At 39.9% G+C, this 27,909-nt stretch overlaps 1 protein-coding gene across 3 annotated transcripts in view; it reads right to left on the bottom strand.

Moving 5' to 3' along the window:
* The window catches only part of MDM4 (MDM4 regulator of p53), a 38,852-nt gene extending 11,125 nt beyond the window's left edge, over positions 1-27,727 (bottom strand). The window contains exons 1-7 of one of the 3 annotated variants that reach the window (XM_042924665.1): positions 27,598-27,727; positions 12,954-13,066; positions 11,404-11,478; positions 6,476-6,609; positions 5,350-5,405; positions 1,478-1,545; positions 648-747 (exon numbers count right to left, since the gene is read on the bottom strand). In XM_042924665.1, coding sequence (XP_042780599.1) covers positions 648-747; positions 1,478-1,545; positions 5,350-5,405; positions 6,476-6,609; positions 11,404-11,478; positions 12,954-13,031 — 511 coding nt within the window. In that variant the 5' untranslated portion in view covers positions 13,032-13,066; positions 27,598-27,727. Of the gene's footprint in view, positions 1-647; positions 748-1,477; positions 1,546-5,349; positions 5,406-6,475; positions 6,610-11,403; positions 11,479-12,953; positions 13,067-26,957; positions 27,413-27,597 lie in introns of those variants that run through there. The other 2 variants (XM_042924666.1, XR_006198692.1) reach the window with 2 other exon arrangements.
* Positions 27,728-27,909: the final 182 nt, after the last annotated feature.

Genomic DNA, 27,909 nt, shown 5'->3' with positions numbered 1-27,909 from the left:
TGAACATATACAGGTGTGACAGGTTTAAAAGGCCAAGGCAGGGGCGCCTGGGTGGCTCAGTCAGTTGAGCGGCCGACTTCGGCTCAGGTCACGATCTCGCGGTCCGTGAGTTCGAGCCCCACGTCGGGCTCTGTGCTGACAGCTCAGAGCCTGGAGCCTGTTCCAGATTCTGTGTCTCCCTCTCTCTGACCCTCCCCTGTTCATGCTCTGTCTCTCTCTGTCTCAAAAATAAAAAAAAATAAAAATAAAAAATAAATAAAAAATAAAAGGCCAAGGCAGCTGACTTGCCAGGCAGCAAACTGATAAATGTGTAGCTATCTTCTATTAGCACACTAGGCAAAGGAAGGGACTGGCTCCAGCCCAGAAACCACGGGTTGCTAAAGGAGCACTACCATCCTCTTCAAAGTTAATAATGGTCACTGGGGGAAAGAAAAAGTTTTCAGAAAAGAATGAGAAACAGATGTGTGACATATGCCCCTCCTACTTCATATGCAAAGAAAGTACATTATATTTTGAGTTGCTTATATAATGGTCCCAATTACAGCCAGTGCTTAATATGAATAAATGCCATTTCTAGAAGTCATCAACAAAAGAAAAAATGAAAAAGAGAAAAAAATAAGTGTATATAGCCTTAACCCAAAACTTACCTTCTCTAGAATTTCTGCATTTATGTTGTGAGGTAGGCAGTGTAGGTATATTGCCTTCTTCCATCCTTTTCCTAGAACTGGAACTTTCTTCCGAACTTTGCTGGAAAAAAGGGAAAGATGTGTATTAGTGCAGTAAAAATGACTGAGACCAGGGGATGTAGCAGTTCCACTCTGGCTCACCAGTTAGTGTGCGGCACAATGGGTTACGCACAAGAAAGAGATCTCTGGAGTTCACAACAGTCATCAAATAAAGGCAACACCTCTCCTCAACCCACTGTGAGCAGAACTAGGAGAACCCCAAAACTGGGGGGAAAAAAATCTCTGCACAAAAGGTCCAAACCGACTGTTAAAAACAGGCTATCGCTCTAAAGCCTCTAGACTACAAAATTAGGCATCGTTCAGAAAACATGTGAAACCCTCAGCATATACCAAGATGATCATAACGTTCTCCCAGGTCTGGGGAAGCTTTAAGAACGGCCTGACATGAATTTAACTGCCGCAAGCCTGTTAAAATCGAATAAAGCAGTTTTCTCAAACACCTATGTACATACACCATCACACATACAGGCACACACAAAAACCCCAAAGAAAATCCAACTGGAGGAACTGAAGATCAGAAGTGCTACATCCCAAAGAAAGATGCAGAGACTGGAACTCTGTTATAGGCAGAACAGAGAAGGTTCACTCTGTCCCTGGTCTGTGAACTCCCAAGAACCTTTCTTATTAAATTCTTACCACATTCAGGGAAAGGTCTTGGGAGTCCAAGATCCACAGGTACAGAGAAGGGGCCACTCTGTACAACAAAAGAAGTCACCGTGTGGTGATTTTACCTTCAGTTGGTCTTGACTTGGAATATCCATACTGTGATCCTGTGCGAGAGCGAGAGTCTGAGCAGCATCTGGATAGCAAGTAAAACAAAAGGAAAACCTTCCCTGGTAATAACCATTCTTTCCACATAAAAAGGACCTCAGCAAACAACCCTGGAGCCAGGTTTAGTCCCTAACGATGTACTTCTCCATGTTGGCTGGACAAGGCTCTCATCCAAAAGGGAAAAATCAAAACTGATAAAAATGGCAAAGACCAAGACAGGCTATATTCAAGATATGTTACCAAAATGTAATCTGGGAGAAAAGGAAAAATAACTAAAAAATGTCCACAGTAAGGGTTCAAATTTTAATATGAAAGTGATTCCAACCAAAAAATAACGGAGAGTATTTTTACCGTATCTTCCCAAAGGTGCTTATGAGCAAATGTGCCTAACTTGTAAACTAACAAACAAACAGAAAGTCTGGCTTTAATTTTTGTTTTCAACTGTTAAAGTTATACAGGGTTATGAAATCTGCAAATCTGGACTTTTCCCCATTTGCTTTGTACACAATAGCACCTCGTGTAAACTTACATTCTAAGTGTGTATGATGACTTCATGGTTTACATTCCCACCACCTGAATATAGAGTTTTTTTAATTAACAAGTTTTATTTTCCCCAGTTACTATCAACATTTCCTAAGAAGGAAGAGGAAGCAGATAAAGTTTTTCTCAAAGGCAATAAATAGCAAAGAAAACAGTAACCTGAGAAACAGAATTCTAAGTCTGAAAGAAATGTACTTCAAGGACTTGGAAATTTTTCAAGCAGAACAGAAGATGAAAACATAGCCAACAGGAAAACAAGCTGTAGAGAACTGAATAACCTAGAACTCTCATTTTGTGAGGTTATATGTAACTGAAGTGTTCCCAAATAAGTCTACCAAGGGTTGGGTTCATTAGCTACCATCAGGTCCAGAGATAGAACACTTACGGAAAACCTCGTCCTCACGTAACAAAGACTGCCAGAGAAAAGAAAAGAATACAGATCCTACAGTTGTCTGATAATTCAATTGTTTTGCACAAAGCAAACAATTTCAAAACTGTAATTATCAACAGCATTATTTCTACAATCATTTTATAGGTAAATGGAGATACTGAGAAGTTTGAGACAGCACTTTCTGACCAGAGTGGTTTTCAAAGATCAATTATCAGACAATGCGGATGAAGCATTTCTTTAATAAAGCAATCTGATTACTGTCATTTGTAGTTCTAAAACCTTACTACCTTACTTAGGCTAAAACATTTAGAAGCAAAAAGAAATTATCTGGGAAAACTACAAAGTACAAAGGAATTTTAAAATAAGCGCAAAGTTTGTCACGTATTTCATTTTACCGGTATACACGTGGAGATTTGGAGAAATGATTCATAAAGACCCACCTTTACTTTAATGGCATTTCGCAACCATCAAAATAAAAGGTTTAACTCACTTGCAAAGGTGTACACGGAAAGCACTTTTCTCATTTGCCCTTTTAAATATAACACATGTAACTCCATTTATGAAGATCAACAGAGCTGCCCAGCCACAAGCACGAATGCAAGGGCAAGTCGGAGCAGACAATCAATCAAAATTACTTTAGTGCAATTTTCTGGTTTTGAACATTATACTGTGGTTACATAAGATGTTACCATCTGGGGAATCTGAGTAAAGAATATCTGGAACTCTCTATAATACTTTTACTACCTTTCCGTAACTGAAGTTATTTCAAGGTTCACACATTTAAGAACAAACAAAATGTTTTAAAGATTTAATGTTCACAGGAAAAATGTGTTAAGAAAAACTAACGGGCAAATTCTATATGACACCAATGCGTGTGTGTGGCACAATGAAAAGAACAAGAACTGGCCAGTCAGAAATTATCTGTTCTACCAACTGTCAGTGACAACTAATCTTGGACAAATCACTCATTCTAAAAAAAAAAAAAAAAAAAAAAAAAAACCAACAAAAAAACCCCTCAGTTTCTTCATCTCCAGACCTTCCTCACAACCTTGTTGTGAGGATCATCTGAAATGTCTGTTACAGAAATTTTCATCTTAATACACAGCATGTTAAATGCTGCAGAGAAAGTGCAAGAAAGAGAAAAAGTGAGAATCACACCCACTCTAGATATTCAGAGAACAGATCAATCAGAAAACAAATTCCACCGAAAGAGTAGATCAGCAAATATAAAATCCTCTGTGTATTTCAAGTCTGCAGTGAATATCCCAGAAAAGCCCTACTGTTTCACAAGTGACTGAATTTCAATAAAGCACTATATTATTTACAAGGCCTTTCCTCCCAACAGAAATTTACAGCTGGGTGAAGTGGGCGAAGTGGGCAAATTGTTCAATGAAGTCAACAGGCTCCAAAATTCAATGTAAGTTCAAAATCACATTTCAATATGAAAGCAAAGTCTCTCTGCTCTCACTTTAAATCATAAATCTTTATTAGAAACAGATTCTTTCCAACTACAGTATTTAGTTCAGTGAACTACTGAAAGATAACCAATCTAAAAGAAACTAGGGATGCCTGGGTGGCTCAGTTGGTTAAGTGTCTGACTTCAGCTCAAGTCATGATCTCACAGTCCGTGAGTTCAAGCCCCAGGTCAGGCTCTGTGCTGACAGCTCAGAGCCTGGAGCCTGCTTCAGATTCTGTCTCCCTCTCTCTCTGCCCCTCCCCTACTCGCGCTGTCTCTCTCTACCTCAAAAATAAATAAACATTTTTTAAAAATTATAAATAAATGAATAAAAGAATTACAAACTTGGGCTTTCTTCAAAGGTCAATGTTACCCAAAATCTGATTTGAAGCTCACGAAGGGGCTTCACATAGGAATGGAGAAAAAAAAGGTGTCATCATTTGGCAACGAGCAAGGGAAATCGGGTTACATTTCAGTTATGTACAGCTGATTCACTTATCTCTAACACACCAAACATCAGACCCCAAAGCAGCCAGTTTCCTGCACACACCTACTAACTTAAACTCAAAGGGCAGTATTTAAAAGATACAGAATCAAGCAAAGGGTTAGGCAAATTGGCATTCATACACCAGAAAGCTAAAACCATTAGGTGAAAGGGTCTCGGGGGACCTTTATAACAGATGGGTCAGGGTAACACCACGTGAGCCCACAGAACCTGAACATCACGGAAAGAGGGACAAGCAGACCTTACATGACCCGGATGTGATGCAACAGATGTACAAAGCACCACCCGTGAAATGTTCTCAGCAAAAAATTTAAACTTGAAACTATTCAAGCATTACTAGTTTAATGAAAATAGAAAAAGACATTTAACAACATCACAAGGATACAATGTGCAACCTCTAGAATGTGGGAAATTCTACAGGACAAATGAGCCATTTCTTCAACAAATAAATGACATAAAAATAAAAGGAGGATTGTTTTATAAAGACACTTAGGGGTGTTTCAACCAACCGCAATGTGTGGACTTTGTCTGGATCTTGATCTGAACAAGCCAAATGTGAAAGATATTTCTGAGATAACGGGGGGTCACTATACATACACTGGCTACTGGACAGTAAAAATTAGAGATTTTTACAGTATGTCCAGATGAAAAAAAATTAAATTAAAAAAAAAAAAAAAAAAAAAAAAGCATGTCCAGGTGAAGCAAATGTGGCAAAATGTTAACAATTACTAAGAGGTAGGCATCATACTAATCTATTTTCAGTATATTTGAAATTTTTCACAATGAAAAATTAACGTAATAACAACATTCTGTGTAACAGGAATCCCTCTCGATCATGCCAACACAGCATTTCATTTCCACCTCAATCCTCGTTTTCCCATCATTTGCCCCCTTGAGCTCAAAGCTGTGACACACACTGAAGAAATATGATGTGACATACCTGTAGTGGCAGTGGCTAAAGTGACAAGATTCTTTCTTAGCATATCATAGAGAGGGCTGTCAGAGAGACAAAAAAAAAAAAATTAATAACCCCATGGTTTTCCAATTTAGATGTTATGTGTCTATCTGATATGTGACCTTCCAACTTTCTCTATAACACACAAAAAGGCAGATATTTTTTTCCCCCAGGATAGATTTGTTTGTAATCATTTAAAAGTCAAGAATGTTCATGCCCAAGCCCTTTTGTTACTTTGCCCTCATTAAAAAACTAATTAATTTACATTTTATTTAATTAGCTAACAGCCCAAGATTTCCTTTAGAGACCATTCCTTCCTTCTAGGTTTTTTTACAATTTTAATTGGGGAAGGGGAGGAAGGGAGTCTTACCAATATAAGACAAAATGAGCTCAGAAGAAACAGTCATCATAAAGCTATCCAAAGAGAACTGGCTTCCCAATTACCTATTAGCTTTTGACTCTGAAACAACCATTTACACCCCATGCAGCTGGAGAAAGTCACACAACAGGTCAGAGGACCTCTACCGCGATTCTTGAGGCCCATCATCAACCTCGAGCTGCCCGGCAACACTGCATTTCTCTCACCAGCTCACTTTCCTCTCTCTACAACGGCTTCACAGAATCCTAACCTAGCCACGGGAAGCTCCTCCCACCCAGGCCTTTGCACATGACGTGCAATCTGCCAGAAGCTCTCCTTCAACACTCTCCTTCGGGCCCCTCACTCCTTAGTTCTCTTTCAGCTCTCAGTTCAAACCACTTCCTCAAGGAGCATTCCCTTGACTCCTAAGACCCTGAATCCCACCCCCAACACAGCTGCATGTACCTCTTTTCCGTAACACTTACCCACGGTATAATTTTACCTTGTGCTGGTGTGATTGTCTGATTAAGATGGGGAAGCGCATCTACTGTCTAACTACCCTTTAAGTGCCATAGAATCTGAGACTGCGTTGCTCACTGACTTGTTCTCAGTGCTTCACAGGCTACCTGACATACATAGGCCCTTAAATATTGGTTGACCAAAAAAAAAAAAAGATAACCATTAATAACCTATGGAGACTGAGTGGTTAGACAGAAGCCCCCAAAAAGATAAACCAACCTTCGCTCTCCCTACCTCGGATCTTTCACGGAGAAGCTCTGACGTCCTAGCAGTTCTCCCAGAAGATCTCCACCACAATACACCATATGCTGCTCCTGCTGGTCATAAAGCTGCTTCACCATTATGTACTGGCCTAGATAGTGCATGACCTACATGGTGATAAAAAAGCACGAAGAGGTCTGTGCAGCTGCTCCAAAAGACACAAATTCATTATGAGAAGATAGTTTGCTAGAGAAAGAGGAAACATTTATGAACATGACTGTCGTGCTCGAGAAAGGAGTCCTACAACAAGAGAGCTGTCCTCAACCACCAGGCTCCTCCACTTATTCTCATGCTGGACGTTAACAGACTTACTTTTTTTTTTTTTTTTTTAAGTTTATTTATTTTTGAGAGAGACAGAACATTCTGTGCGTGTGCATGAGCAGGGGAGGGGGCAGAGAGACAGGGAGAGAGAGAATCCCAAGCAGGCTCCATGCTGTCAGCTCCACAGGACCCCAACAAGGACTCGATCTCACAAACTGAACTGTGAGATCACGACCTGAGCTGAAATCCAGAGTCAGACGCTTAACTGACTGAGCCACCCAGGCGCTCCCAAACTCTTACTTTTTAGAAATGTAGGGTTTGACAATGATAAAAAGTGAATTTTCCTAGTATTCCCTTAAATTTTTTTTTTCTTTTTATTTTGAGAGAGAGAGAGAATCCCAAGCAGGCTCCACACCAGCAGTGTGGAGTCCGATGGGGGACCCAAACTCATGAACTTGAGATCATGACCTGAGCCAAAACCAAGAGCTGGACACCCAACTGACCGAGTCACCCAGGCACCCCATCCCCTTAAAAATTTTTTCACCAATCCAGATAAAGAGGTCTGTTCTATCATTAGAAGTAATAAACATTAAATGTGCCTGGGTCATAAAAGTATTTTCCAAGTCCAGAGACCCATAACTACAAGAGGTTTTTGATGCATGTTCACTTGTTTTTGGCAAATGAAGTACAAGGGTTAATAAGCCATAAGTGCATAAAACATAGAATCTAGTGTTTATCAAATAAAAGTTTAGCCTATCTGGCTTTTTTCAAAGTTCACAACAATGGAAGGAACTCAGACAAGTTCATGATTCAAAATTTTTAAGTTATCTATTTTTTTCATGATGTTTTCTCTAGGTAAATTTTTTTAAACTGTTTAATTAATTAAATTCCCTTAATGACAATAAGAATTCTGTTATCACAAACAGGCCAAAGCAGCTATTTTTATTTTTAGACCCCAACTTCTCAGGAATTATTAGGTATCTTCACAGAAGATTTTTCCAACCCTGTTCCCACTATTGGTACAAAAATGCTCCCAGGTTCCCCTCCATCCCAAGCAACATTCTGTCCCAGTGTTAATGGTGCTGTCATACCTAACCAAATATCTAGGGGGAAATAAGATGGGGAAGAGCACCTACTGGAAGAAAAAGGAGAAAGTTTTATATTTAGCCTGTCCAACTTGTAAAAAAGAAATCCACTGTAAGTATGCAAAATAAGATCTACAACACTACTCTACATGAGTACGTAATTAAATGTTTGCAGCTCCTGCCACACCACCACTGCCACCTCCAGCTCCCGGGCCCCAGCTGAAGAAGGAGGGGGGTAAGTAAGAAATTCGCTAGATCACGGCTTGCCCAAAGCAGACTGCTCCCAAATCGACGGGTGGTATAGCACCGAGGAAGCCACTGACTACAAAAGCCCCTGGCGAGAGTGCGCCCACTACTGGAGGAGTGAAGAAACCTCACCATTACAGCTCTGCTACTGTGGCGCTCCGTGAAACTCCACAGAACTTGTGATTTGCAAACTTCCTTTCCGGCATCTGGTGTAAGAAACTGCTCAGGACTTCAAAACAGATCTGTGTTTCCAGCGTGCAGTTATGGGTGCTTTGCAGGAGGCAAGTGATTGAGGCCTATCGGTGGGCCTTTTTGCGAGACCAGTGCTCTAACCCCTGTGCTACGGAGCCTCGGTGGGCCTTTTTGAAGATCAACCTGTGTGCTGTCCATGCCAAACATGTAACAATTATGCCAAAAGACATCCAGCTAGCACACCACACACATGGAGAATGTGCTTAAAAATCCACTATGATGGAAACTATTTCATTCTTTAAAAAAACTATTTTTTTTCCATGGGGTCAAAAGGTACCTAAGTATATGATTGCGAGTGGAAAAACAGGGTACAGAAATCGGGTATTGGCAGCTTTTCCATTTTCATTTGTGTGCGAATTTTTTTTTTAATTTTTTTTTAACGTTTATTTATTTTTGAGACAGAGAGAGACAGAGCATGAACAGGGGAGGGGCAGAGAGAGAGGGAGACACAGAATCTGAAACGGGCTCCAGGCTCTGAGCAGTCAGCACAGAGCCCGACATGGGGCTCGAACTCACGGATAGTGAGATCGCGACCTGAGCCAAAGTCGGATGCCCAACTGACTGAGCCACCCAGGCGCCCCTTGTGTGCGAATTTTTAATACAAATGTGGGACCTAAAGCATTAATGCAAGTCAAAATGTTTTAGTGAACACGTCTTAGCAGTTCAACTTCACAATAATTATAAATAAACCTGTTACATTTTTCTGGACAATGCCAGCACGTGGATTTTTTTTTTTTAACAAGTAAATTTCTGGGGCACACCTGGACAGTTCAGGTTATGCATCCGACTCTTGATTTTGGCTCAGGTCATGATCTCATGATGTGTGACTTCAAGCCCTGTATCAGGCTCCATGCCATCAATGTGGAGCCTACTAGGAATTGTCTCTCTGCCCCTCCCCCACTCACCATCTCTTTCTCTCTCTCAAAATAAACATTTCTTTAAAATAAAATAAAAATTAGGAGCGCCTGGGTGGCTCAGTCGGTTAAGTGTCCGACCTTGGCTCAGGTCATGAGCTCGCAGTCCGTGAGTTCGAGCCCCGCGTCGGGCTCTGTGCTGACAGCTCAGAGTCTGGAGCCTATTTCAGATTCTGTGTCTCCCTCTCTCTCTGCCCCTCCCCTGTTCATGCTCTGTCTCTCTCTGTCTCAAAAATAAATAAACGTTAAAAAAAAATTAAAAATAAATAAATAAAAATAATAAAATAAAAATTAAAAAATAATAAATGTGTACATGATTACTACTCTCACTATACCATACTGCCTCAATGCACACATACTGAGAACCAATACTTAAACATAAAAAATTAGAGGGGCACCTGGGTGGCTCAGCTGATAAATCATCTCACTTCAGCTCAGCTTCTCATGGTTCATGAATTCAAGCCCCACATGGAGCTCTTCACTGACAGTGAGAAGCCTGCTTAGGATTCTCCCTCTCTCTCTCTACTCCTCCCAATCCTCAAAATAAATAAATAAACTTTAAAATAATAATATTAAAATTTAAAAAAATAAACAATTGGTGGGGGCACCTGCGTGGCTCAATCGGTTGAGCATCCAACTCTTAATTTTGGCTCAGGTCATGATCCCAAGTTAGTAGGACTGAGCCCCATGTGGGGCTCCACCCTGAGCGTGCAGCCTGCTTAAGATTCTCTCTCTCTCTCCCTCTGCCCCTCTTCCCGCTCATGCTCTCTCTCTCTAAAAAGTATAATAAATAATAAAATAAAAAATTAAGAAATTCTTTACGCACCAGAGAGGATCAAGATTCGTAATAGAGAGCTTCATGTAAACTGACTCTGTCCAACTTTTCCCCAGTAAAACATTCTCTGACCAATATGTACTTAATTTATTCTTAACCCAGGCAAAGTCTGCCATGTTATTAAAGGAGATAGCATAATTTATTATAACTTTATTGAGATAAAAATCCATACTTCAGTAATAGTTTGGAAAAAAAAACTTAGAGAACTCTACAGATACAATTTAAGATGATGCACTTAAATTTAAAATGATAAAGGAAATATGGGTATTGTAGAAAAAAATGCTTCTAATTTATTTCCTTGAAAGATCGAACAGCTCAGGAAATAGGAGTATTCTAGAAAAAAAATGCTTCCAATTTGTTTCCTTGAAAGATCCAACAGCTCAGGAGGGGTACCTGGGTGGCTCAGTCAGCTGCGTGTCCAACTATGGCTCAGGTGAAGATCTCACAGCTCATGAGTTCGAGCCCCAAGTCAGGCTCTGTACTGACAGCTCAGAGCTTAAAGCCTGCTTCGGATTCTTGTGTTTCCCTCTCTCTCTCTCTCTCTCTCTCTCTCTCTCTCTCGGATTCTTGTGTTTCCCTCTCTCTCTCTCTCTCTTTTTCTCTCTCTCTCTCTGCCCCTCCCCCGCCCACACTCTCTCTCAAAACTAAATAAACATTAAAAAATTTAAAAAAAAAAAGAAAACTATTATAGCTCAGGAATGCAGTGTTGCTAGTAGGTCTTAAGCTTTTCAAAAAAGTCAAAAAAAAGCTTGATAGTTTTGTTTCCTCCAATTAGAAAAGGTTAGATTTTTACCCTACTAAATGTAAGCAGTTCAAAGAGATTAACATTTTAATATTGAGTTTTTCCACTTAAGGAATTCAATTTGTTTTTCTTAAGAAAAAAAAAACCTTTAGATGCTAAATAAGTTATTTAAATGCATAAGTGTTTAAAGTAACTCACAGTGCTCAGAAGAGTATCTGACACATTTATAATGGAAAACTACTGCATTTAATTCCTGCCTGGCAGTATATCCTATAAATCATAGACAGTGTCATTTTTTAAATCTTGTACACGCTTTGCATTTTAACTCTGAGATCAATGAATTCATGGTTAATTTTAGGTTTGGCTGACAACACACTTCAAGAGGAAATTTAAAGGAAATAATGAAATTCAATTTAGCTTGATGATCTTTAATATAAAGAAAAAGTTGCCTCTCTAGCACCTCAGAAGTAGAATTTGCTTTCTTAGGCCTGATTTCAGAACTATATATTCGTCAGCTTCTACTTCTTCGCTGTTCTTACAACTGAGAATTTTCTTTGATGGCTTACCTCTTTAACAGTGAACATTTCACCTTGTGCACCTGCTGCCTGCAAAATCTTCAAAAGTGGCAGTTTTGGTCGTACCTGACAGAAACAAAATAAACCTGCTATTTACATTTCAATTAGATTGGTTTCTGAAACCCTAAGGAATAAGAGAACCCCCTTAAATATTTTTTTGTTTGTTTACAAACCCTGGTAGAAATACTTATCATCTAATCACATACAACCTTCCAATATATAAAGTAACTGCAGATGATCAGACTACTACTTGTTACCTTCCTGAAAAATCACATTTTCAAAAGACAGGACATTCACACCTACTAGCACAGCCATAAGAAAAAGAAAAAAGGGAAAAAACAGCCTTCCACACTGGCAAGGATGTGGAAAAACTGGAACCACTGTGCACTGCTGGTGAGAATGTAAAATGGTTCAGCTGCTGTGGAAAACAGTCTGGCAGGTCCTCAAAAAATTAAACACTGACTTACCATATGACCCAGCAGTTCCACTGCTACATACGAACCCAGAACTGAGAGCAAGACTCAAACAAGTATTTGTACACCAGTGTTCACAGGTGAACAGATATGACAGGTGAACAGACGAACAAGATGTGGTATATACATATAAGGGACAGTGACTTTGACATCCCTTGACTGACTGCAGAGTCTATCTTCAGCCACACAATTTTATTTTAAAACTTTTATGGTCAAATTTGTCTCTCTCGTCCTCTCACCACCTCTTTGGTTTTGTTTTACTGAAGGCCTCCGTCATCCTAAAGTTTCACACGCATTTCCTAAATTTTCTTCTAATATTATTCTACTTTTTACGTTTAATCTTTATCTATCTGGGATTTGTTTTTGCACAAAGTTTGAGGTCTTCATTTGTTTCCTTCCAGAGATGGACAATTACATCGAAACCATTTACTACATAAGCCACATCTTCCCCCATCAAACCCAAATTCCACCTTTATCATGTACTGAGGTACATAATACTATATATTGTGCAATATTTATGACAATAAAACACAAAATTAAGTCTTTTTATATGTTAGAGGAAAAGATCTGGAACAAGACACACCAAAGTGTTATCTCAGAGGGAAGGGACTTTGGGGGAAGAAGGGAAGACATGGTCAAGGAGTCCCTACAGATAAATACTTTATAGATAAATACATTAGAAAACTGAATATTTTATAAGAATACATTTGCAATATTTTAGTTGCAATTTAAAATTGATTTTTAAAGAAAACAGACCGGTTAAAATGAAGTGAGAGAAACAGAAACCAAACATATATCTTGGCCCCAAATTCTCCACTGGCCACCCATACCGTAAAACACAATAATTTTCAAAAGGTACCATATTTTGAACAATCTGGAACCTCTATATATTTACTTAATCAATAATCAATTCGAATTTTGCACACTGATACCATTCACTAGTTTCCCTAATAAGACATTTTAAAAAATAACCCTTTCTGCTCTACATAAAATCCTTCAGTCAGTAAAGTCACCTACATGCCCCAATTCAGATTTTTGAAAACTAGAAATGGCTTAAATATGATTTACCTGATTGGTTTGTTCTGCAGAGATCCTGCAAGCACTGTCAGAAGTTGAACACTGGGCAGAGGTGGAAAATGATGTCATTTTGGCAGTGAAGAAATTGCAGTCTGTTGATAAATCTAAAAGGGAAAAAAAAAACATGATGAAACCTCTTCTAAAGTAGAAAATTTTCTCTTTTAAGATTTACAAAATAGCAGCCAGCGGAAGGAAAAAGACACGTGTATCAGAGCGCCCTACAGAAATGCAATATATCCATAATGAGGTTCTTGATACCCTTCTGATCACTTCCTAAGTTCAGATCCTGCAAACAACTGAAGAGTTTAATTAAGAGTAAGAACCATCTATGCTTCCCTCAGGTGAAGCCTGAAACAGGTTTAGGCATGCTCCAACCCCCACAGTGATGATAATGAGTAAACTGTTTTAGCTGAAAGTCAAATTTACAATCATTACCTCCCCACTGCATATCAGAGTTTCAGTAACTCCTCCTCTCTTTGGACAGTGCTCAAGAGCACCCCCTGGAAGACAACAGTTGTGGAGCTGGGGGAATAACCAAGATTAAGTAATAGATTTAAGATGCCAAGAGCACATCAAGAAAAACCTTTACAACATGTTGAAACATGTCTTGGCAAGGAACCACAGGACAGTGAGAATCAAAATACTCAGCATCAGTTAAAGCAGCTTTTAACATGCGCCAAACCCAAAGAGCATAGCAACTAAATACCTACAAAATGGGTTAAGCCAAGGTGGACATATATCATCACGGAAAGATACAGCATGAATTGGAGAAAGAGAGAGTAAGGTTTAGTTAAAATTGTCACTTTCCACCATCTCTCCTTAAAAAAAGAAAAAAGAAAAGGCTATAAGGAAAAATAAACTTTTAAACAAACTTGTTTATCTTCAGGTCTTTTTTTAGTAAAAAGGTGATAAACGATCAGTGACATTTATCAGTAACAAGCCACATCAGGGGAAGGGTGAAAGAGGACTGGAAAAAAGGACAAATACTCTGGCTAAAACCAACAAGATTCCTCAATCTTCTGAGAACAAGAACACTTACTAACTGCAATAAAATATGAATTCCTCCCTCCCCCATCTGCTTCCCTTGCAACAGAATGGGAAGTCAGACAGGATAGAAGCATAATTTACAATTTTAAAGCAGCTAGCTTTTAATTAGCATTTCAAACCTTATACATAAAACACCAATCCTGATCTCTCCAAAACCTGCCAGTCCTTGTAGCTTTCTCCATTTCAGCAAATGGCAACTCTATCCTTTCAGTTGCTCAGGTCAATGACCTCCAAGCCATCCTTGATTCCTTTTTCTTTCACTCCACACCCAGTTCATAAATAAATTATAAAGCTGTATCTTCAAAATATATCCAAAATCTAACCATTTCTCACCACTTCCATTATTACTGCACTAATCCAAATGACCTACCTCTCAACTGCACTACCCTCCAGTTTTCTTGCTTCCACCCTTGCCCCACTAGCTCCTAATCTCCTCCTTTTGTCTGCTCAAATGTCAGTTTACCAGGGAAGCCTTCCATGACTACCCATTTTTAAAACCACAACTCCCAACCCCCAGTATTCCCTATCTCCTTCCCTGCCTTATTTTTCTTTACTGTCCTGGTCACTATACATTTTAAGCACTTATCATGTAAAACATAAGGAGCAAGTTTTTGTATTTGTTCATTAATAAATCCTTGGTGCCTAAGCTGACAATTACACACACTAAAAAACAACATGATGTATATAAATATCAATAACAGTGTGGAAGGGAGCGTGGGGGCTGGCTCAGTTGGTGGAGCACCCAACTTTTGATCTTGGGGGTTTAAGTTCGAGCCCCATGATGGGTCTACACATAAAACTAAAATCTTAAAAGAAAAAAATAGTAACAGTGTGGATGGTCTCCAAAAATGGTCCCCAATGAACCACATCAATCAAAACAATACAGTGGAAGTGAGATAATGTGCCAATTCCAAGCCTCGCAGCTTCATTTTTTGTGCTTTTTGGAGGCCTCTAAAATCTGACTCCTTTACTGGAGATCACACAAAAGGACCAAGTGGAGAGTATCAATTGTGCATTTGAGCCCAGCCTTCCAGCCATTCCCTCCAAAGCACCACATTCCAGCACCAGCTGTCACCTGACTACAGCTGCAGGCAGACAAGTGAAGAACCATTCAACTCAGACCACAGAATAAATAAATAAAATGGCTGTTGTTTTAACTAAGTTGTGGTTTAGATAATCAAAACAAATGGCAGACTCACACAGAGCTTACTCTATACCAGACACATATATTAACCCACTTAATAATCCTCTGACATACACAATATTATTGCCTTTGTTTTACATCTAAGGCAAGAGATAACACAAGATAATACAATTTAGTGAACTACTAGAGTCAAGATTTCAACTCAAAAGAGTTCTGAAGTCCCCACACAGTAATTTTTGCCCATTAGACCTCAATACACAGAATTTTACAAAATGGATGTTTACGAGTTCTCTATTCCATTTATCAATCTTCTCATCCCTCACATTCCCAATGATCAATCTTTCTAGTGCTTATTTAACACTGTTTTAATTCCTATATTATAATGAGTCTATCCGGTTAATCAAGTCTTCTCCCTGTTTTTTTCCCACTCCACCTCCTCCCTATTCTTTTTCAGAAGTGACCAGATATTCTTGGCGCTCTACCTTTTTAAGTTTTCAATGTAAATTCTAGTATAGTTAATATACAGTGTTCTATTAGTTTCATGTGTACAATACACTGATTCAACAATTCTATACATTACTCAGTGCTCATCATGGTAAGTGTACTCCTTAATCCCCATCACCTATTTCACCCACCCCCCCCCACCCACCTCTGCTCTGGTAACCATCAGTTTTATAGTTTCTCTACAAGAGTCTGTTTCTTAGTCTCTTTTTTTCCCTACGCTTGTTTTGTTTCTTAAATTCCACATTGGTGAAAGCATATGGTATTTGACTTTCTCTGACTTATTTCGCTTAGCATTATACTCTCTAGCTCCATCCATATTGTTGCAAATAGCAAGATTTCCCTTCTTTATAGCTGAATAATATTCCAATATATTGTGTATAAATACCAATCTTCTTTATCCACTCATCTATTGATGGATACCTGGGCTGCTTCCATAATTTGGCAATTGTAGATAATGCTGCAATAAACATAGGGGAGCATGTATCCCTTTGAATTAATGTTTTTGTATTTCGGGGGTAAATACCCAGTAATGCAATTACTGGATCAGAGGATAATTCTATTTTTAACTTTTTCAGGAACCTCCATTCTCTATGCCACAGTGGCTGCACCAGTTTGCATCCCTGCCCCCTTAACTCTTCCATATTCATATGGAATCATGTACATGTGATTAGTATCAACTTATCAAGTTCCATCAAAATCCCTGTTGGGATTCTGAATGAAACTACATTTAATATACAGATCAAATTGTTTTCCAATCATTAACATCATATATTTCTCTATTAGTTATTTAATTACTTTTAGTAAAATTGTGTTTCCCTTTAAAGATCTAACATATTTGTGTTAGAATTTCTAAAGCACATTTTGATATTACTGTGATGCTTTCTCTTTATGATTTTTAGTAGTTTTTGCATATATACAGAAATACAAATGACTTTCATTAATCTTTTATCCAGTCACTTGGATAAAATTTACATATGTTTACATAATTATCTTTCTTTACATAATTTTTTCTAATAATTTGTAGAAGTTTCTGTTTTCTATGTAAATGTTATATCATCTGCAGATAATAAAATCTCATTCCCTCCTTTCCAATTCTTGTGCTCCTAATTTCTTCTGTCTTCTGCTTAGGACTGTCAATACAATGTTAAATACACATTAATGATAATGGGCATCTTTGTCTCGGATTTTAAAGGAAGTGCTTCTAATGTTTCCCCATATCATGTTTGTTTTTTAACAGCTACTCTTTATTAGTTTAGAAGAGTTCCTTTCCTTCCTCATTAACAAAAATGTATCACGGAAAAGTGATTTGTAAAATATTGTTTCTGTAGCTATTGAAATGATCATAATTTTTTTTCTTTTAATCTATTAATGTGATGACTCTGGAACTTCATTTAGGGACTTTCTAGTATTAAATCCTTAGAGGGTGCCTGGGTGGCTCAGTCGGTTTGCTGCCTGACTTCGGCTCAGGTCATGATCTCACGGTTCATGGAGTTCGAGTCCCACGTCGGGCTCTGCTCTGACAGCTCAGAGCCTGGAGCCTGCTTCAGATTCTGTGTCTCCCCATCTCTCTGTCCCCCCACTGCTTGCACTCAGTCTCTCTCTCTCTCAGAAAATAAACATTAAAAAAATTAAAACCAAAGTAAATCCTTACACACCTGAGATAAACCACACTTGGTTTGGGGGTATTATTTTTTTGCACACTATTGGTACACTATTGCATTTTGTACACTATTGCTATTTTGTTTAAGTTGTAAAGTCTATATTAAGGAGTGAAATGGGTCTGCAATTTTCCAGCCATGTCTTTGTCTAGTTTGGTTATCAGGGCTAGCAGGCCTACTAGAATAAATTGAATAGTCCCTAGTTTTCTATTGCCAGGGGAAAAAACTCCACAAAATTGAGATGGTCTGGTCCTTGAAAGACTGGTAGAATTCACCTTTGAAACATAAAACTCAGTGTTTCTTTGTGGGAAGATTTTTTTTTTTAAACATTTATTTATTTTTGAGACAGAGAGAGACAGAGCATGAATGGGGGAGGGTCAGAGAGAGAGAGAGGGAGACACAGAATCGGAAACAGGCTCCAAGCTCTGAGCTGTCAGCACAGAGCCGGATGCGGGGCTCGAACCCACGAACCGCGAGATCATGACCTGAGCCGAAGTCGGACGTTTAACCGACTGAGCCACCCAAGCGCCCCTGTGGGAAGATTTTTAATCACTTTATTTTGAGACAGCACGTGCACATGCATGAGCCGGGGAAGGGGCAGAGGGAGAGAGAATCTTAAGCAGGCTCCATGCTCAGCCCAGAGCCCAATGAGGGACTCGATCCCACGAACCTGGGTTCATGACCTGAGCCGAAATCAAGAGCTGGATGCTCAATAGACTGAGCCACTCAGGCACCCCCAACCATTTTAATAAATATTAGATTTTTCAAGCTTGTTATTTCTTCTTGCATTTGTCTAAGTTTTCAAAATTATTGGCACATAATTGATGGTATTCTCTTTCTATCTGTATACAAATGCATCTTCCTTTATATTAATGATATTATATCTTTACTACCTCTTCTACTTTTAAAAATTTATTGTTGGTCATTTCCTGATCTCTTAAGACATTTAGCTTACCCCTTCTCTTATAATTTGAATACTTAAGACTAAAATTCCTTCCCCCTCCCACCCTAGCACAATTTTTAATTCAGCCCACAGATTTTGCTATATGAAGTTTTCATTATCACTCATGTATATTTTTAAATTTCCATAATTTTATAAAGCCATGAGCTTTATAGCTATGCCTATGCAGTGATTTTTCCAAATTTATGTTTTTGAACTCCTAATTTAAAAGCACTGTAGGGCAATATCATCCTCTCTGTAAAACTTATTCTTCGAAAATTTTTTTCTTTTTTAATTTATTTTTGAGAGAGACAGAGCACAAGGAGGGGAGAGGCAGGGAAAGAGGGAGACATAGAATCCGAAGCAGCCTCCAGGCTCTGAGCTGTCAGGGCAGAGCCTGACACAGGGCTCAATCTCACAAACTGTGAGATCATGACCTGAGCTGAAGTTAGACACTCAACGGACTAAACCACCCAGGCACCCCAGTTCTTTGAAATTTTTAAGGCTTTCACCTGGTCTAGTTGGTGACCATTGTATAAAATATGCTTGCAAAACTCCATGTACGTTAGGTTAAGCCTGTCGACTTTTTACAATCTTACACATCTAATTTATCAGCCTGACCTACAATTAAGAGATGTAATAAAATCTACTATAATGGTGGATTTGTCCATTTATCCCAGTGTGAGTTCTACCAATTCTGCATCATCTATTTTAAAGACTTTTAATCAGAGGCATGCATGCTTTAAATTGCTGTATATTCTTGGTGAACTGTCATTATATTATTGTCGCTATACTGCCATTATATAGTGATTATCGTTATGTAGTAATTCTTTCCACCCCAATTAACACACTGTCCTAAAGTATATTTTACCTAACATTAGTAAGGTCATGCCAGCTTCCTTTTAGGTTTCCAGGTATGTATTTTCTCAATCTTTTTCTTTCCATCTTTAAATGCCATTAAACCTTTGGGGTGTCCCTTGTAAAAAGCATGTATCTGGACTTTGGGTCGGGCCGGGAGGGTTAATCCACCTTGTCAGTTTTTACCTTTAACTAGTAAATTTAGTCCATTCGCTGTAATTAATATATATATGGATCTGTTCCTACCACCTTGACTTAGCATTCGTCTGTTCTACTCTTCCTATGCTTCTTTCTAATATGTTACCTTTCTTAAAAATTCTCTCTCCATCACCCTGCTAGTAAGACAAGAACTTTAGCATGATACCACCTGGACTTTAAATTCTGGAATAGATGTATTTTTCTCTTCTTTTTTTGCCTTAGCCCTTACAATAAATATCAAAGAACTATAATCACCTTTACTTCATATATCTTCTTGTAACATGTCTCAGATTTGAATCTCTCAGTACTTCATCCAGAACTATGTTCAATATGGGTCTTTGTATGGCAAGGCTTCCAAGACTTCATACACCTGAGAATATTTTTATCATTCCCCTCCTATTTAAATGAATGTGGTTGGGTATAAGATTCTAAGTTTCTCTCGGGGCGCCTGGGTGGCTCAGTCGGTTGAGTGTCCAACTTCAGTTCAGGTCATGATCCCACGGTTCGTGAGTTCGAACCCCACATTGGGCTCTGTGCTGACAGCTAGGAACCTGGAGCCTGCTTCCAACTGTGTGTCTCCCTCTCTCTCAGTCCCTCTCCCCCTCATGCTCTTTCTCTCAAAAATAAATAAACGCTAAAAAAATTAAAAAAAAAAAAAAGATTCTAAGTTTCTCTTTAAAACTCCGCAAACACTTTTTTGTTTTCCTGTATTTAGTAATGCTGTTCAAAACTGGTTTCAATTCTTGTTCCTTGTAGTAATCTGTTCTTTCTCTCTGAGGCTTCTTTTGCTTTGTTACTTCTAAGTTTCATTACAATGATACTAGAAGCAAATTTTTCCTGATCTCTCATCTTCAGCCTTCTAAGGAAACTTTCCCTCTGAGGACATTCATCTTTTTGTTTTGAATTCTAAAAGAAAACTATTTTTCCCACTATTTCTTCAAGGATGTCCTCCCTTTCCATTTTTTTTTTTTTTAAGTAGGCTCCATGCCCAACGTGGGGGTGAACTCATGACCCCCAGATCTACAGTCAAATGCTCCTCCAACTGAGCCAAGCCAGGTGCCCCCTCCTTTTCATTTTTATTTAAGATTCCTACTATTTAGGGGCACCTGGCTGGTTCAGTTGGTGGAGCATGCAACTCCTGATATCAGGGTTGTAAATTTGAGCCCCATGTTGGGTGTATTACTTAAAAATAAAATCTTTAAGGGCACCTGGGTGGCTCAGTCAGTTAAGCGTCCGACTTCTGCTCAGGTCATGATCGCGTGGTCCCTGAGCTCCAGCCCCACATCGGCTCTGTGCTAACAGCTCAGAGCCTGGAGCCTGCTTCACATTCTCTGTCTCTCTCTCTCTGCCCCTCCCCCACTCACTCACTCTTTCTCTCTCAAAAATAAACATTAAAAAAATTAATAAAAAAATAAAATCTTTAAAAAATTAGGGGGCGCCTGGGTGGCTCACTCGGTTAAGCGTCCGACTTCGGCTCAGGTCATGATCTCGCAGTCCGTGGGTTCAAGCCCCGCGCCGGGCTCTGTGCTGACAGCTCAGAGCCTGGAGCCTGTTGCAGATTCTGTGTCTCCCTCTTTCTCTGACCCTCCCCTGTTCATGCTCTCTGTCTCAAAAATAAATAAATGTTAAAAACATTTTTTAAAAAAATCTTTAAAAAATTAAATTAAAAAATAAAATTTTTTAAAAAATCTCTATTATTTAGATGTGAGTACCTCTACATCTATTTTCCTTACCTTTTAGTTTTTCTTTTATATTTTCTTTTTGTCCTTTCCTTCTTTTGTTCTGGAAGATTTTCTCAACCTGGAGCTCTAATTCATTAACTGTATCCATTCTGTTATTTGAACCACTGCATTTTTCAACTCTACTATTTCCACTTGGTTCTCTCAGTCCCTGCTTATTCATGTTTCAAGTTAAGATCTTCCCTATTTCTTTTAGAATAATTACCAGTCTAGCTTTAAACTCTTGGTCCATCTGTTCTATTGCTTGTTCCAATGAAACTTATACATTATTCTCTTGAAATACCTGTGCTTTTCAACTGTCTCTGTTTATTTTTCCCTAGAGGATAGCAGATACCCTGACAGGCAAAGAATATGGGGCAAGGCCAGATTCCAGCCCACAAGGGCTGCAGTAAGCTGGAGTAAGGTAGAAAATAAGTACTAGGGGTGCCTGCCTGGCTCAGTTGGTAGAGCGTGCAGCTCTTGATCTGGGAGTTATAAATCTGAGCCCCACGTTGGGTGTACAGATAACTTAAAAATAAAACCTTTAAAAGAAGAACTACTACTAAAGTAGAAAGTCCCAAACACCAGGAAACCACAATCACTCTCCACCCCATGCCATCACTACCCAGATCAAAGACTTACCCTCTGTTCTCCAAGGAGAAGCAGTATTAGGATAGGATTCGGGAGACCTAAGGCTTAAGAAGGTAAGGGACAGAGAAGTGACGGTCTAAAGTCAGTCATCTCCTGTTTTTCATCAACTTCACACAAGTGTATGCTTCTGAAATGCCCTAATTCACTCTTGAGGAAAGCTGGACTAGAGCACCGAGTCACAAGCGTAGAAAAAGGTTAACTCCAAGGTAATGAGGCAGGGGAGAAACTACAGTAGTATTCCAGCAGTTCCCTTCCCCCATGGTTTTATTCTCTTACAGCCATACCTGGCTGACTCCTGTCCCAGATGAAACACTGTCCCATCTATGCACACACACACAAGTTCAAAACAGCCTACCTCATGCATTTATTTTTCACGGCATTTTCCTATTACAGTTCCTATACGGATGACTTTGGGAGGGAGCCAGGAGTCATGCAGCATCTTGGTGGGAACAAGAATTAACCACTTGACAGGTCTGAAGAATTTAAACTTCAATAAGCCTTTCCTACTTTGCTTTAACACCCGGTAAAAAGTGTTGTGCCATAAAAAAGGCATTGCTTTAAGGCCCATGGAAGTTAAGTGTAGGACACAGTGCTTTTGATTGCAAGGCAAAGGAGGACTGAGAGGGAATGGAGACAGGAGTGGAAGGATTTTAAAATGGCAGAATAGTGGAAAGAATGGGAAAGCAAATACCAGCAAAGGCACTGTTCAAGGCATATGTGAGAAATGGAGTCAAATGACAAGCTCTGAATCCAAAGCAAGATCTTGTCCCTTTCCCACTTGGAATCTTTTTTTTTTTTTTAATGTTTATTTATTTTTGAGAGAGACAGAGAGACAGAGTGCGAATGGAGGAGGGGCAGAGACAGAGACACACACAGAATCCTAAACAGGCTCCAGGCTCTGAACTATCAGCACAGACCCCAACGTGGGGCTCAAACTCAGGAATGGTGACATCATGACCTAGGCTGAAGTCGGACACTTAACCGAATGAGCCACCAAGGCACCCCTTGGAATCTCTTTTGATTACAGCAGGGTTAGGTACTGTTACCTGCTCCTTACATGAGAAAGCTCAGCCTTAAAGAAGTCAAATAACTTGCCCAAGTCTAAAGTTTATCCTTTTCCACTATGCTACCAGTTAGTAGTTACATTCAGTTACTCAAACCAGAAAGTCAGAAGTCATTGTGTCTCCCTCTTCCCCTGTTCTCACATCATGAAACCTGATCAATTTTTACTTCTAAATCTTTCAAAACCACCCTTCTTTTCATCTACATGACCATTTCCCCAAACCAAAAAGTGTTATTTTTCGCATGCATCACTGAAATAGATTCTTAACTGGTCTAACCGCCTTCAAACCAAACTCCACACTACAGCTAGAAGGATTAAAAAAAAAAAAAAAAATTAAACAAAACCAATCCTACAGTGCCAAGCCCTGCTCCATAGCTTGCTATTGCTCTAAAGATAAATACAGAACCTAGCCCCAGTCTTGCCAGTCTTTCCTCTTGTACCTCATGTTCTTCTCCATGCTCCCTGCACCTCACCACACTGATCTTTTAGTTTCTCAGAGCATTTACTTCCTGCTTCAGGGCCTTTGCACACATCGTTCCTTCATTTATAGCAGTGTGAGTTCTGCGCAAGACCAACTCATCCTAGACCTTTTAGTCTCAGGTTAAGCATCACCTCCTCAACAATCATTAATAGATGCTAAACCATTAAAGTAAAAGGCTGGGGGAGGGGGAACTTTAAAACACATGGAGAAGGCTGAGAGCACTTGACCACTGACAAAACTCTCTAAAAGAGCATCATTCACACATCGTATACTTCCTGATGTGAAGCAACAGGAAGGACCTAGAAGCTCCGACCTCCTACGAAGTATTCCTGACAAAAAAACAACGAAACAAGCTTCTAGATCTAACTACTAACTACATGTTTGTAGGAAAACTGGAGAGTAAAGGAATAAGTAATACCAAAAGCAAATAATTACCCAAACCCAGATCATGGGAAATTCTACAGGATCTCTGGTGGCGGAATACACTTAAGGGGGGAGACCATCATAGAGACTTAAAAAACATAAACCTAACACAGCGTGTGTATCTTGTTCATTCAGGTCCTGATTCAAACAAATCATCTGTAAAATGCCATTTTTCCCTAAACAATCATGAAATTTTGAGTTACATACTAGGTTAATTAAGAAACTGTTAATTGTAGTAAAAAGGCACTATGGTAATTTTTTTTTTTAAATCCTGACCTGGTAAGATATACATCCTAACATATTTAAAGGTAAAATGACACACTTGTGATATGCTTTAAAATATTTCATTAAAGGGGGCACCCGGGTGGCTCAGTCAGTTAAGTGTCCGAATTCACAAGCCCCACGTCAGGCTCTGTGCTAACAGCTTAGCTGTGTCTCCCTCTCTCTTGGCCCTGCCCCACTTGTGCTCTATCAGAAATAAACATTAAAAATTTTTTTTTTAATTTCATTAATGGGGCCCCGGGGTGGCTCAGTCAGTTAAGCATCTGACCCTTGATTTTGGCTCAGGTCACGATCTCACTGTTTGCGGGATGGAGCCCTGCACAGGGTTGTGTGGAGCCTGCTTGGGATTCTCTCCCTCCACTTTCTGCCCTCCCCCACTCACTCTTGCTCTCCCTCAAGAACGTTTTAAACAATATTTCATTAAAACGTTGAGAAAAATAGAAAAAATATTGAATTAGAACAAGAGGTTTTACTTTATTAAATGGTATACACCAAATGGAAAGAAATCACAAACATTGTTTATTGCCTGCATCTTGAAAAAACTAGTAGTCTTAGGAAACACTCCAGTTACAAAAAAAAGAATCTACATCACTAATTGGTACTGTTTTGGCTCTCTGGAAGTTTGTTTCTTTACAGCTAATAATGAACCTCAGGAAGAAGTATAAAAAGCTGAAAAGAATTTGCCTACTTTTAAATGAACGAGGGAACAAAGTCCTTTTTGCAGTTTTTTCTTGCTTTCAAAAAAACTCTCCCTGGAACAAAGTGATGGTTGCCAGAAGGGAGGAGGTGGAAGGATGAGCAAAATGGGTGAAGGGGAGTGGGCAATACAGGCTTCCAGGAATGGAATGAATAAGGCACACAGATAAAAGGTACCACATAAGGAATATAGTCGATGGTATTATACTAGCGTTGTATGGTGATATATGGTAGCTGCACCTGTAGCGAGCATAGCATAACATACAGAGTTGTCGAACCACTACACTACACCTAAAAGTAATGCAACACTGTGTGTTAACTATATCTCAAGTTAAAAAAGAAAATAGGAATTAAAAAAAAACAAAAGGACTCTTCCTCAAGAGAGATGTGTTTATTGAAAAGGAAGTCATCCCACCACCTTGGTCCACAACACAGCAGAACTAGGAACAGCCCAGGGCAGGCCAAAATACCCTGGTTTTTCAGTGCATCTCAAGAGTGAAGGACTATCCCACACGGGTCTATAGAGCTGACTCACAAGGCGTTTTCATTTCCAGAAACTCACTCCCCTCCCTTCACTGGGTATGTGTACATCAGCTTCCGTGATCTGTCTCCAACTTACTCTCTCCGTTCCACCTCGGTTTCCACTTCAAGTTTCCACTTCCACCACTCAGTATCTACCATGATGAATGATGAACTCAGTTTCTTGAATCCGTAAGCCCTTTTATCACTCACCTCCGAGGTATTTTTAGTACTGAGTTTTTCAAACTACAAGTTGTACCCCAGTTGGTCTTAATCCCTCCCCTCTATTAATGAAACAGAACACAATAGAAAATAAAAGTAAATAACAAAGGTTAAGTTTTGTTTTGTGGAACCTGCTTCTGTTATTGAAAAAAAGCCAACACGACACAGTTAAGCACCTTTGTATCAGGCACTCTTTAAAGCACTTTTTTGCAATAACTTACTTAATCCATACAGAAATCCTATTAGGTAAATATATTATTGTCCGCACTTCAGAAGAGGAAACGGAGGCAGAGAAGACACTAACTTGCTGAAAATCGTGGTCTTAGAGCGCAAGCACTCTGGCTGCAGAGCCAGAGCTTAACCATTCATTACCCATCCTGTGTGTACTGGGTCACAACATAAAACGTTTTTTTTTACTGGGCATCATTGTTTAAAAAGTTGGAAACCCACTGCCTTGGCGCTTGTCCTTTCTCCTCTTCTGTGATCTATTTTCTACTCTTGACAATTCCTATTCTACCCAGGTCAAAAATCACTTCCTTGGTCAAGGCCTTCTGATTCTCCAAGGGAAGATGTCACCAGAGCACCTCTATTACCACTTAGGTTTTTATTGTGTCCTCTACTGGACTGAAACCACAGAGGATCGAAATTGTCTTACTCATCTCTCAATGATAATGCAAGCCTGGTTTCAGCCGACATGTAGTCCAAGAGATTCCTACACCTCATCTTCAAATTTCTACCTTTGAAGACAACTGTGATTTTAAGACTGAATTAAAGACTTCTTGTCAGAAGTTAGCAGGAATAATCATTCTTAATTCTTTAAAGCCCTAAGGGCCTCTACTAAACAGTACTGTCTGATTCTCTTTCAACTACATACTTGAAAGTAATAAAAACAACTTAAAAAAAAAATAACTACTGTTCTATTCAGATGTTGTTTCAGTTCTTACAAAGTCTGCTAGGCACCTACAAAGGTCAAGTGTGTAGCAAGAGTATACTCCTACATAGTTTGCAAAACAAACAACGGGCCAGGAACAACCTAAAACTCCATCCATGAGGAACTGATGAGGAACAAAATTGTTGTACAAACTCTATAACGCAATACTGTGCAAATATTTAAAAGAAAGCCTTACACGTATATTGGATGGAAGGTGTCCCTGCTATCATCTTAAAAACGTAAGGTGCATACACAATACGTACAATGTGACCCCACTGTTGTTTAAAAATGTGAGTACTGTAGGGAAAAATCAGGACGGATGTTAACATCAAGCAGTTAACAGCAGCTAGCCTGAGGAGAGACCCCGTTAGGGCTGATGAACAGTTAAAACTGTACACACTTCTGTATTGTGTGCATTTTTTTTAACTTCAGGCACTTACTTATTTATTTCAAACAACGAAAATGTGTGATCGTAACCGGTACTGTCAAACAAAATACTGTGAAATAAACACTTTTAAACTCAATTGCCTTTTCGTATCAAGAGATTCCTGATAGAAGGAGGGAGGAGACAACACCTAAACCAAAAGGTAGTAATACTTCCCACCAAAGGCACCAAGTACGTTTGACAGATACTTGTTCAGCGTGAAGGGGCTTCCTCACCAACACAGAGATTTCCTAATGACGGGGCAGAGCAATAGCATCCTCTCCGGGTGTCGCTTTAAGACAGTGGTTTTCAAACTTCACGGTGTACAAAACTCAGTTGGGGGGTGCGCTGATGAACATATATATTCCGGAGCCCCATCTCCGGATGTTCTGCTTGGGCGGGTCTGGGTGTGGCCCCAAAACCAGCCTTCTTCAAACAAGCACTCGAGTGCATCGGGCACAGATGGCGCGCAAGCCCTTGAAAGTTACTACCTTCAATTCTTGGGACACCTCAGTGTCACTCTTCCCGCCTCCCTCTGCGCCCATCTCTTTCCTCCAAAGGGCCTCAGTATTTCTCCAATTTTGCGTCCAGTTAAAAACATCGTCGACCGACGATTTCGATTTCCGACTTGTAAACCAGCCGGCCGAACTGCAGCAAGCACGTCAGTCTACCTCCATTTTTACCTTCCGCGGGGCCTCAACGCAGAACCCTTCCCCCACCAGCCCTTCTTCCGCCCGCGCCGCCACCCACGCCTCAAGCTCCACCCGCCCGCTGCCCCGGCTCCGAGGCCCGCCGAACTGAACGTACCGCCGCCCGCTCCCCGCCTCCCAGCCCCCAGCCGCCCGGGACCCGGCCGCCGAAACCCAAGAGCCACACCTTACGGCCGCTCCATGAGTCGCTCCCCCGCCGAGCCCGGGGGGGGGAGGGGGCGTCAGTCTCAGGCCCTAAGGCCTCAGCAGCATTTTGAAACGGCGAGTAGTGAAGGCGCAACTTCCGGCCTCCTGAACCCATCTCACACCAGGGCTTCCGGTGAGGCCTCCGGAAACCATAGAGACGCCACTGGAGGGCTAGAGAGGCAGAAAGACTGCGGTCTCCCCACCATAGAGTAGAGGCCAGTCCGGGGAGAGAGTCGCAGGACTTGGAAGACTGAGTTGTGAAGTTTCAAGAGAAAACGTTTGAGGAGCTCGC

This window comes from Panthera leo, chromosome F3 (assembly GCF_018350215.1).
Source record: "Panthera leo isolate Ple1 chromosome F3, P.leo_Ple1_pat1.1, whole genome shotgun sequence".
Lineage (NCBI taxonomy): Eukaryota > Metazoa > Chordata > Mammalia > Carnivora > Felidae > Panthera > Panthera leo.
Note: the sequence above shows the minus strand (reverse complement) of the source record. Positions and strands in the feature narration are given on the sequence as shown.